General features: G+C 38.7%; 1 protein-coding gene across 1 annotated transcript; it reads right to left on the bottom strand.

Annotated features, from left to right (window-relative positions):
• Positions 1-6,592: 6,592 nt before the first annotated feature.
• LOC110770639 (thaumatin-like protein 1) lies at positions 6,593-7,696 on the bottom strand. The gene is made up of 2 exons (XM_021974830.2): positions 7,539-7,696; positions 6,593-7,433 (listed from the first exon to the last, which is right to left on the bottom strand). Exons 1-2 carry the CDS (start codon positions 7,603-7,605, stop codon positions 6,754-6,756), a joined length of 747 nt encoding a protein of 248 aa, XP_021830522.2. The 5' UTR covers positions 7,606-7,696; the 3' UTR covers positions 6,593-6,753.
• Positions 7,697-12,599: the final 4,903 nt, after the last annotated feature.

Below are 12,599 nucleotides of genomic sequence, written 5' to 3'. Positions count from 1 at the left end.
GAGTGGAAAAATCAGCTCCCTTTAATTAATCAAAACCCAACTTGTATTCGTACTATCGTTCCCACTATCGCAAATAACCGAAATAAATACAAACAAAAACTTTGTACTATTCATTTGTATTTGTAACAATTTTACAGTTTAGAGTACAACACCTCAGCTGGGTTGCCAACCAAAAGGTTGGAATTTCTAGATATATACTGAGCTTTCAAATTCAAACTACAATTTGAATTGAGACTAGCTAGACTTCAAGAACCCTATATTTGAAGGAAAACAAGACAACACTATAACAACCACAGATATTCTCCTCAGGGCAGCAAGAACAATTAGAAAGAGAATCAGATACCCTATAAATCCCCTTTCCTTCTTTTCCCTTCCTTTCAATAATCAATAATGGTGTTTCTCCGCCAGTCAATGATCCTTCACCATGATCAGAAACTCCATCAAATCCCTGGCTTTCACTTTTCTATATTGTAAAAATTATTACAGATACAAACAGGGGCCAATGGCAGAACTAGGAATTTATTTAGGGTCTAGCTAAATTTTTTTTTTCTTGGCTTCTTCTATAATATAATATATAATGATTCAAATTTTTTTGGTAGGGAGGCTAAAGCCCGAAAACAGCATAACTAAACTCAAACGAGGCCTATAGTCTAGTTAAATTTAGAAATTCATTTTCCAAACACTAACACAAATAAGTACAACCAAACCCAAAAAAAAAAAACCGCTAATCAGTAAAACTAAAAATTGGAGCCAATTAACCAAGGTGGTTGGTGTGAGTGGTTCGGCACTCTCATTCCTTAAGAGAGGTCAGGGGTTCGATCCTTGCTCTCGTACGGAGTCACCACTTTGGCCAACACTTTACCCCTTACGGGCCGACCCGGTGTGAGTGGGGATTAGTCTGGGTTGTGGTTAAGGCTTAAAGGTGCCACCCATAGTTGGGGCATATCCAGGACCACCTCATGGTTCAGACCAAAAAAAAAAAAAAAATTGGAGCCAATTAATTAGCAAACAAACAACCAATGAATAAAGATCAAAAACTTGAGAAATAATGGTGATGTACTATCTTAGATTGCATGCAGATTGGGGAATAAAGATCAACCATTGATTTAATGATGTTCTAATATATTAATGTTGTATTTAAGTTTGACCAACAACAAACAATAAGGGGGCAGGAAAAAAAAAGTGTAAGTTGTGTTATTTTAATGTTCTAAGGTTTTACTTTTCCTTTTTTCAATCTTTTTGTAAGTTATGTTTGTCTGATCTTGTACATTTCCGTTGGCTGAGGAAAAAAAATGTACTATGTGTTGCTATGAGGTAGTAGGCTAATATTTAATTATACTGCATTTCTTTATACATTTAAGCCTAAAGTGAAACTCTGCACTAGGCTAAAGCCGGCTCTGAGATTTTAGGGGTCTTGTGCTAAAACAAGAAGAAAGCCTCCTAAAATAAAATCTTCAACAAAAAATTATAAAAAAAATAATCAAACTATATAATCAAAATCTTGTTATCATCAAATTACTAATTATCAATAATCAAGAAAAAAAAAATACAAAATATAGGAAAAACAAAATCTGAGAATTTGAGAGAGAGAGAGAGAGAGTTGAGTGGTTGAAGGCTGAAGATTGCAAAAATTAAAAATAATAAGATACATGCGGCTGGAAAAAAATTTGCATACAAAGTTGTATGTTGGAGGTCTCTTAATGTTGTCCTATTAATATAGGAGAAGCCAAAGTAATTGGATACCAATCCTCACATTAACAAATTAATATTTATTATGAGGCCCAATTTTCCTTATTTTGTATTGAAAGACAAATGAAAAGTGAATATTAATATTATTAAATTAATATAATTACTAAGCTACAACATCATATTAATGTAAATTAATTAGGAACCTTCTAAATTAATGTAAATTTAGTGCACAAGTTTGGTGTCACTTAGCATTATTGTGATTGGCCATTCTACCTACTTGAGATATTTTTTTGTCTTCTATGATTTTTTGTTGTTGCTTCAATTGGATTGGTGTCTCTAAATTTTGTGGGCATCTTGGATGACCACATGATTTTGTGAGCATTGATTAACTAAATATTTATGACCTTACGTATTAAGTTATCCGAAACTCCACAAATTTGATCTTCTTAGCATTATTGTGATTGAGCGTGCTACCTACTTGAGATATTGTTTTGTCTTCTATGATTTCGTTGCTGCTTCAATTGGATTGGGTCTCTAAATTTTGTGGGCATCTTGGCTTGAACGACCACATGATTTGGGAATTCTGAGAGTGAGAGATAGAACTGTCATAATACGCATGCCGTTCGTTAAGAAAACATGATTCACATATAGCCCAGGAACGGGCCCCCATGTTGAACCAAAGTTTAGCCGCTCATTCCCACTTAACCCACTTTTCTCAACAATCTCTATCCACTTCACTTCGTCAAGTTCATCCTTACTCTCTAAATCCCGTACACACGTTTTATTTATTTTTTGCATGTGTACTAATAGACCTATTTAAGGTTTTTTTTTGCAATTAAAAACAAGCTTAATTGAGAAATCGGGTACTCGTACCAGAGATGGTAATGGCGTCCCCGTCCTCCGAACCCAACCCGAAAATATTATATACTTAGGTTTAAATTAATAAATATATAATATATAATTATAATAAACGTATAATCTCATACGCTGTTATCCTAGCGCGCTCTAACACAACAAACTCACCCCCTTCTGCTCTCTGGTCTCTCAATCTTCTTCACATGCTTTGTTTCAGAACCAAACTCAAAAGCTCAATCTGCTTCGCATGCTTGGGAAATTTGTCACTTTCTTGCTTCTTTTTTTATTTATATTTTTTATAATGGTTTTGCTAAATGGGTTTTCCTTTGTTTGTGTATTTCTTGGTTGCGTGTAGCTATGAACGTTGGGTGGGTTTGATTTGATTTTGTGGAAAATGGTTTCAGTTGACCTCAAGCTTAAAATTTGCAAGGAACATCAACAAAAATAATTTAGTTCTGAAAGCAAAATCTGAAAAGAATAATAATATTCGGGAATTTGAGGCTGGTTTTGAGAGATAGTCTCCCGACAGGGACGGGGATGGGGATTCCCCAAAAATTAAGATATATTTTGAGTTAGCATGCACAACATGTGGTTTCCTATATGTATCTCTCTTTACTATATCCAAGAGTCTTCTCTAAGTTCTTGTTGCAATTTTTAGGATGTCTGAGACAACTATTGAAAAGAAAGATATATATGGTAGCAACACATTGATTTAAAATATGAACCAAGACTGAAATTCTTTACCATAGTGCATACTCCAAATATTTTGTTCAGTTAGTGGCGAATTAAAATCAGAAAAGGATCTTTAAAAAATGATGTTGAAACATAATATGTGGTGAAAAGATTGCTCATCAAGATGTGACATTTCATAACATCCTTCTGTTATCTACTTCTCCAGGTTCCCCTCCTCTAATCCAGCTAGAGCTCCTTGGCGCTCTTTAGAGCAAGTCCACCAGGGCAAAACGACCTCCAGGCCAAAGTAACCCACTCCATCGATCACATCCAGCGCGGGCAGATGGTGGGCTTCATCAAGATATGGCAGGCCTGAAGGCAAGAACAACCCAAGCTGTTGTCTGAGGGCAATGACGTCAACGATGAAAATAATTTCAAAAAAATCAATTTTTTGTTGTTGAAAAATTACCAAAAATACATAATATTTTTTTATACATACCTAGCAATTTTTTATTTATTATTAATCTCATACATATAAATAAAATTAATCCCATGTACATAATAATTGCCCTTAAGTTGCCATGGCAATGGGTGGAAAAGCAACAAAAATATTGCTAGGGCATATACTATTCACACGAATAGTAACCGCCCGTACTTACCCTTGCCCTTTGCCATGGCAAAAGGGGGTCTAGGCTTCAAAAACAACTCCCACTAAAGAAAAATTGACATGGCAAGAAGTGGGCCCTATGAAACTGGGTAAGTCCAAAGGCAAGACTTGCCTGAGCAATCTGACGTCATGTTGCAGCCAATTTCAATGCCAAAAAATTCAGAAATTTTTTTTCTATAAATACCTAGCCATCTTCTTCACTTCCCATCCTAAAATCTATACAAATTCCTCTCCTCATATCTCATGTGAATAGTGGATGCCCTTGGGTTGCCATAACAATGAGTGGAAGTGCTCTAAGACGTACTCTTACAAGTAGATTAGTTTGGGTTGGGCTATGCTAGTGGCCCAAATGAGTGGTAAATGGGTTTGGCCTTTTGGATCAATTCGTAATTAGTCCGGTCAATGATTAATTAATGGCTTATATATAATAATAAAAAAATATTTAATTAATCAAAAGATGGGATTGGGCTCTCTCATTTAAATTAAACTTAGTTCATTAATTAATTCCAAGTTAATTAATTAATTAATTGAATTATTTTAAAATTCAAATATGAGAGGGAGTGGAAGGAGAGAAGGAGCAGCTTCTTCCTTTGTCAATGGAGAAGCTAGACTCTATATTTTTTTTATATGTGGCTCCGCCCTGCATTTTGTGGAGTTTTTCTTTGAGAGAGTATACAAATTTGTATATTAACGGATTGTATGATTGAGAAAAATCAACACAAAACCTTTCATGTTTTAAAAGTCTTGTGCAGGGTTCATTTTCACTTCCTGAAGCCGCATGGTGAAAGTCAAGTCGGTCCCTCAATTGCTCTGGGAAAAGTCATAGTTGTAAACAAATCCTTATTATTGTAGTAGAAGAAAAACAGGCCCATGAAATTAAACACGTGTATTTGTTTTCCTCTTTGCAACACAGCGGAAAGTACAACTTTCTTATAATTATGACTAGAATAGGTGAGATGCCCACAAGCATGACCGTGTTTTCTTTGAAAATTCTTCTAATAAAAATAAACCATGATGACTCTGAGCCTGTCTGATCCGGCTAAAGAGACACTTCTTCTCTCTCTCTCTCTCTCTCTCTCTCTCTCTTCTTTATGTAGCCTGAACAACTTTAGAGTAATCTAATATAGAGATTCAAACACAAGGAGGCATGGACAATATCTCAATTTGTTCATCCTCTAGTTTGAAGAGAGAAAAACCCTAGGAACCTACAGCAGCCGCCGCCCCCTTTGGGGGTAGGTGGCTGGCTCCCCCTCCTCCCCCGATCCCTTCTCCTCTACCACCGTCCCCTCATCCCCTCCCCTACTCCTTTCCCAGCTCTTCCCTTTTCCTTTCCTCTCTTCTTCTCCCCATCTTTCTCCCCTCTCCTCCCTCCCTTATACCCGTCCCCTCTGCTTCTCACCCGCCCTTCCTCCTTGTCCCTCCTTTCCTTTTGCTCCTTCCCTTCCTCGCAGTTTTGGGCTGGGATTGTGTGACTGGCTCTTTTGGTTTTTCGGTTTTCTTTTTTGCAGATCCGGAGTTGTCAATTTTTGAGTTGCTTTGGGACCACTTTGCTGCCTTTGTTGGTTACTTTGCAGATCGCCGACTTTGGTTGCTGCTTGATTTCGTGTTTTTGTTTGCAGTTTCGGTGTTGATTTTAGTGCTATTTGCAGTTTCGGGTCTTTCCCCTCCCCCTACACCCCCCTGTTGTGTTTTGCTGGTCTACCGAGTTCTTCTCTTAGCATCTGGTGTCCCCATTTTGCTGGTCCCTTCGCTCTCTCCTTGGATGAGAGCGGGTGACGTCGTTCGAGCATACCCTGCTTGTATCGTAGGCTTCATGCCTCTTATCTATTTAGATCCCTCATATATCCACCGTTCCATCCTCCTCAGAGCTGTCCTGTGGCCGTCGTCTCTTCGGTTGCTGGTTTCCCCTTGGTGCGTCGGTGTCTACGATTCCGGTGAAGATGCGATTTCTTGGGTTGTTGCTGGTCAAAACCCAGATCCCCCCACTTCCCTTTCTAACCGACTTCATCACTTGGAGACTACGGTCAACCCAAACCGCGAGCTTTCGCGTACCCCTCGGAAGGTGTGTCGAGCCGCGACAACGTTCCGACTCTGGTGCCTGCACCACCTCCTTCCTGTTACTTGGTTACTACTCTTGTGCCTTTGGACTGCTCTGAGAGTTACTGGATTTTGGGTTAGATCTGTGATGTGGGTCTGTATTATCTGTAATTTTTATTGTTTCAATTTGGTGTTACTACCACATGTTAGGTGTGGATTTTGTTTTACTGCTGGCTTTATGCCTGTTTAATTTTCTTTCGGACGGGATCATGATCTTCATGCTATGCCTATACCGGGGTTTTAGTTAGATCTGGTCCTGTTTGGGTGCTGTTGCGTTAGTCCTTTGCGGGTGCTCCTACTTGGCCCTTTTGTTGTGTTCCTTGCCCTTTTGTGGGTTTTCAATGAATTTGCATTTCGACCAAAAAAAAAAAATAAACCATGATGAAATGGCCATACTTGTGTTTCTCAGTGTTAATGTTCATACTATAGTTTCGTAAATGGCCATGCTTATTCCTCACTAGCTATGATAGAGAAATACAATCTGTATCTAAACTCCCGTTTGATAACCATTTCAATTGCAGCTAACTCTCTTTATATTATGCTTATGCTTTGTCGGTGGAAATAATGCATCATATAAATAAATGAACGAAACAAAAATTTGAAAGCCATGAATGAAAATAAAATCCAAACATTTATTCCTTTATTTGATCGTCTGCATTACAAATTCTTGACATCAACAATGTGTCAAGATCCAGGAAATTTATTTGTTCTTTTCTATTATTTGGGAACTATATGTATAATATCATAACATATAAGATCCCATATATATATGCTTATGGGCAGAATGTGATGAGGTAGTCAGGGCTAGCATTGCATGTAAAGGTGCTGCTCTTGTCATCATAAGCATAGCTATAAGCTAGAGGGCACTGGTCCTTAAAGAGCTTAGAGTAGTCAGTGGGAGGGCATGTCTCCGGCTTGTCGTTAGGTGGAGTGCAACAGTATTTTGGCTCGTTGAACGCTAAGCAAGCACTCTTGCATGCAATTACGCTTCCATCAGATCCTTTCACTTGTAACTCAGCTGGGCACACCTTGTTAACATCGGCAGGGCAAGTTGAGGCCTTACACTCGCCGGTGCCGCCTTGTGGAGCCACGGACATTGGCAAGTTGAAGCCGTCAACAAGACTAACGTCGTAGAAATCTTGACCCCCGTTCGCAGCAATAGTGATTTCTACTAATGTAGCGGGTGGAGCTGCGCCGTTACCGTTGCATGAGACTTGGCCAGAGCCACAATCTGCGGTGGCACAAGTGAACTTTCCTGACGCGTCTGTGGAGCACCTGGTTCGGCCGAAGAAGCGACCGGACCATGGGGACGGAGCGTCCACAGACCGGCTAATTCCGGTTGCTAACTCGAACCCGGTGAGTGATAATTGAGGTTTTTGGTCACCGGTTAGAGTTCCTGGCCAGACAGTGTAGGAACATTTGTTTGTGAAAGTGATTTTAGCCGCATGTGCACCTGCATATTCAACGTGATCATAAGAATACAGATTACAAAGACAATTGTGAAAATAAACTTTTGATCGATATCTGATCGACTAACAAAGTTTGTATAATATTATACCTGAGAAGAAGAGGATGGCCAAGGTGGTGAGGCCGAGGAGAGCTGCTTGGCTCTTCATCATCATCATGGAAATGTCTTAATTGGCTAGCTGTTGCTGATAAACTTAATTAACTTGTAATTTGGTGAGGAGGATGATGATAAACTTGGGTGCCAAGGGGTGCTTTATATAGGGCTTGTAGCGTGCCTAACTTTTGATCTTTTCTTGCTACTTTGATTACGGGTCTAAGCTGCCATGGTAACACGTAAACAGGACCCAAAGGAAACTAACAAGTGACTCATAATATTTGGTCCTACTGTTGGATTGCTCCTAGATATCGTCATTGACCTGCAATGAAGTCCCCTGTTTACATTATCCCAAAATATATATATTACAGAAAATTCAAATTCAATCCAGAAAAATTAAAGTCATCATATAGGCTAGTAGATAAGTGTAGAAAAAGTGAATTGGATAAATATATATAGTTACAATTGTTAACTTAGTCATAGACTCATATGTAAACGGGAAGCGTGATAATTATTAGATGGTTTCTAGTTGTCACGTATGCATATTAATAAAGAAGTAATTAAAAGATCTTTTAGAGGCCAATAGGGTCTCTAGCTCAGTAGAAAATGACATTTACTTGTAGATGAGTGGTGTCACATTTGAACACTCATAGAGAAAAAAACAAAAACTTCTAGAGAGATTTGGATTACAACCAAACATTAGATGATAGGTCATCGATACTAGGAAACGGGCCATCAACGCTTAGTCCCTTTTTACATAGGTACTTTGAATATTAGCACGAGTATATATTACTTGCCACACAAAAAAAAGTAGATATTAATTTAGATAATGAAGGCCAAGAAATGTCAAAGTAGCCGTGAAGGAGAATTGGAAAAATGCCAACCTATCAAATTAAAACGTTGATTAAGAACACTGGTGATTTTGAGAAACAGTCTATGCACAACTAGGCGAGCGCCACGTAACCATTTTCATAGCGTGATTGATGGGCCAGGCTGCCGTGAAGGAGGAGGAGATGCATGAAGCTAAAGCTAAGTACAATTAATGAGGGAGAAAAGTAAAACAAGGAAGGAAACGTAGTATTTCCCTTCATTTTTTTTTTCTTTGGATACATCCCAAGTAACCTTTTTTTTTGAAACGCAACGATAGGCTACTCTAAGGGGAGGGGGCTCAAGCACCAATGTGCACACATGGGGTTTCGAACTGGGATGCCGTGGGGGGGAGGGGGAAGTCACCACCACTGTGGTAGAACCCACTGGCACATCCCAAGTAACCTTTATTGTCAGCTTCAATTTTCCTCGTCCCATCCATTCATAGGATACATCCCAAGTAACCTTTATTGTCAGCTTCATTTCTTTATTTTGCCCATATCATATGTTAATTCATTGTACTTGGTAGATCTGTTTGTGAAACCCTAAACCTTCTCCTCTGATTTTTCTTGTTTGGATTAAAATTTGTTTGGACATATCCATTCATGCTGACCAGAATAGAGGTATAATTTTTTAAGTTTAGTTTTACAATTTTTTCCTTGTTTCGGATGGATATTTTTGAACCAAGAATATGTCACACTTCTTCTGTTTATGCAAATTTATCATGGAAGAATATTCGCGTGTAGATCCTTCACCTTTTGAGCACCTTTCTCTCTCTTCCTCAGTTCCTGAGAAACAAACAGGAGTAAAAGACCACACCTAGGGGGTGTTAGCCAAAAGCTCTATGATGCCTAAGTTAGTTTGATTGGATTTTTGAGAAAAAATGCGGCAATAGCTAAAAAGAGTACGAAGCTTTCTCTCACGGGAACAGTTGGGTGGCCGGAGCCGTGTGTGGTGGCACTTGGTCGTGTGGGAGAGAGAGAGAGAGAGAGAGAGAGAGAGAGAGGTTTTGGGGAATTCTTACTAGGTTTCATAATTACCTCATGTGTTGAATGTGGCTATGTATTTATAGGACTCTAGCCATGTAGAGTTTTTCAAAGAATATCTTCTTATTTGGAAGGAAAATATTTTTCCCCCTAAATGGAGAGATTGAGTCAATTAAGAATTTGATTGGGATTAAATCACTAAGGGCCTGTTCGGTAGAGTGTTTTCAGCATATTCTATGTTTTCATTCTCCGAAAACAGTCGAAATATGCGTTCGGTGGCAAGAGTTTGAAAACATGAAAAACAACTTTCAGAAAACAGATTCAAACTCATGCCAAATTATCGTTTTCAATTTATGTTTTCATTTTCTACCCAGCAAAACAGAAACGATAATCAAACCCACCACGGCCACTACTACCAAACCTCACAGACCCAGTCCCCACATCACCACCACCATCAAACCCAGTCGACACCAACACCACCACCATCCCAATGGAATCACCACCAAACACCCACTCGAACCCAATACACATCATCGCCACCTAGTAAAAAGCAATCGACCCCAGCACCTCCACCACCTATGCCCAATCAAAGCACCATTACCGCTGTCACCACCTGATCAGGAGGGGGAGAGAGAGAGAGAGAGAGAGAGAGAGAGAGAGAGAGAGAGAGAGACAGACAGACAGATAGACAGAGACAGAGACAGAGATAGAGAGACAGAGAGGTGGGTTGATGGGATTCATGCCATGGAAGGAAGGAGTGGGTGCTGCGGCATGAAGAGATAGTGAAAAAAAAGGGAAGGAAGAAGAAAAGAGAAAGGAGGGGAAGAAAGAAAGAAACGGGGCTGGGAAGGAGTTTTTATCTAGCCAAAAAATTTTAATTAATGAATATAGAATATAGAATATATATTTCAATAAACCAATAGGAAACAATTCATACCAAGAAACATATGGAAATTCTTTTTTTATGTGTTCTCCCAAATTTGATTTTTTTTTTCTTCTTCTTTTCTTCTTCACTGCGAGGACCAACTGGGTGGGCCCGATTGGTTGTTGTCATGATTGGCATCGATGGTGGCAACAACTGCCGGGACCTTCTTCGTTTTTTTTTTTGCTTGCGGCAAGGACCAACTGGCGCAGGATGCGGGTTGTCGTCACGAAATGACAGCTGGACGGATGGGAGCGGCAGATGATGGCAACGCGGCTGCTGCTGCCGTTGCTTGTGGCGGTGGTCGTTGCTTGAGGCATCTAGCACCTCTAAGGAGATGTATTCGATTGAAGAATGCATTGGAATTGTTGAGACATTGATAACAATACATTCAACAAGATGCTAGAAAAAATAGTGCTTGTTGAATGGAGGAAAATCTTTGTTACAATGCCAGAAGCAAGGAAGAGAGCTTGGTTGGCTAGTCTTTGGGATTGCTACTTATGTTTATTGTTGAGAGAATATTTATGAATATTGTTCTTCTTATTCTGTTTGATGTTTGTGACTTTAATTTGTATGCATATTTACAAAAAAAAAATTGACTGAGCAATTTGTATGCATATTTTAGATTTTTGTGACTTTAATTTGTATGCATATTACTTTATTGAATTTGAATATTTGAAGGTACTAGACATGTCTACAAAGAATGAAGACAATCACTCCGATAATGATTCAGATCTTGAAGAAATGGCGCATCATATGATAATTTGTATGCATATTTATGAATATTGGCAATCATTACATGTCATAATTCTGTTTTATTCGGGCATATTCAAGAGTCATTGAATGGGCATCCATATAGGATTTATGACTCGTTTCTCATGGACAAACATGTATTCCAAAGGTTGCGTTAAGCACTTGAGAGTTTAAATTTGCCACATAATAATAGACATGTGGATACTCAGAAGGCAATGCCAATTTTCTTATTTATAATGTCTCATAATATCTGCATGTGAGTGGCTATTGAGTGTTTCCAACAATCTAAAGACACAATTCATAGACAATTTAAGTGTGTTTTGGGAGCTTTATGTGCATTAGCACCACGCATTATAAGGTCACAAAGTCGAGGGGAAATACCTTCTGAAATTTTGAATAACCCAAAATATTATCCTTATTTTGAGATGAGAAATCGATTGTTAATTTTATTTATTTTATTATTATAATGATAAATTATATTTACTTTAAAGTTTGTAAATATATGAATTTATCACAGAAGTGTATTAATGCAATCATCTATAAACGTGACAAACCATCAAACCCCTGCCAGAGTGACAATTTTAGCAGGTCCCCAAACATCAGAATGAACAAGAGAAAATGGAACCAAACTCTTATTTGAATTTAATGGGAACGGGACACGATGGCTCTTAGCTAATTCACACGTATCACACTGGAAGCTGGAAACATCAAGACTGGAAAATAATGATGGTAACAACTTCTTAAGATAACCGAACGAGGCATGCCCAAGACGTTTATGCCATAACCAAGTTTTGTCTCTCTCCCCCTCAGAACAAGTTTCACTAGTTGTGAAAACTTGACCAACTTTGATCTCACAATCCGGTGCCCAGTCCAAGTAGTAGAGTTTGCCCCGCCGAGTACCATAACCAATCGTCTTTCCTGTGAGGATATCCTGAAAAACACAATGAGTCGGCCAAAATGTTACAATACACCCCAAAGTAGTAGTAAGTTGTGCAACAGATAACAAGTTATGGTTCAAAGATGAAACAAGTAATATAGAATCCAGATGTAAGGAAGTAGAGAGGGATAGAGAGCCCTCCCCAACCACGGGGGAGGGGTACCAGTAGCATTAGACACCACTGATTGAGTGGATGATTTGCGACTAATAAGTTGGCCAAGATCAAATGTCATGTGATCCGTAGTACCCGAGTCGATAATTCATGCAGATTATTGAGAGGAAGTATGAAAAGTAGAATCTTTGGTGGTGGTGATAGAAGCACGAGTCCGGGTAGCTGAGTTAGCAGCATTGACTGCATGCTTCTGTGAGTCTGCAATAAGGGGGAAAATCGTAGGGGTTCCTGACATCGTAGCGGAAGTAAAATGTGATATAAGAATGTGAGGAATTTTGATTGTAGGAATTTGATTTGTGGAATTTGATGTAGGAATTGGATTTGAGAGGTATGTGTATAAGATTTGAGGATATGTGTTTAGGGATTTTGATAAGAGGATTTGAAGACTTTAGATTTGAGAGATTTGAATTTGGGGAAAAAT

Source organism: Prunus avium, chromosome 3 (assembly GCF_965620075.1).
Source record: "Prunus avium chromosome 3, drPruAviu1.hap1.1, whole genome shotgun sequence".
NCBI lineage: Eukaryota > Viridiplantae > Streptophyta > Magnoliopsida > Rosales > Rosaceae > Prunus > Prunus avium.
The sequence above is the reverse complement of the archived record's forward strand: the minus strand, read 5'-3'. Positions and strand labels throughout refer to the sequence as shown.

Excerpts from the sequence above, each read along its gene's own strand:
- LOC110770639 (XM_021974830.2), bottom strand. The coding sequence starts at position 7,605 with ATGATGATGATGAAGAGCCAAGCAGCTCTCCTCGGCCTCACCACCTTG. Across the intron at positions 7,434-7,538 it reads GGCCATCCTCTTCTTCTCAG|GTGCACATGCGGCTAAAATC; the intron begins GTATAATATTAT and ends TTGAATATGCAG.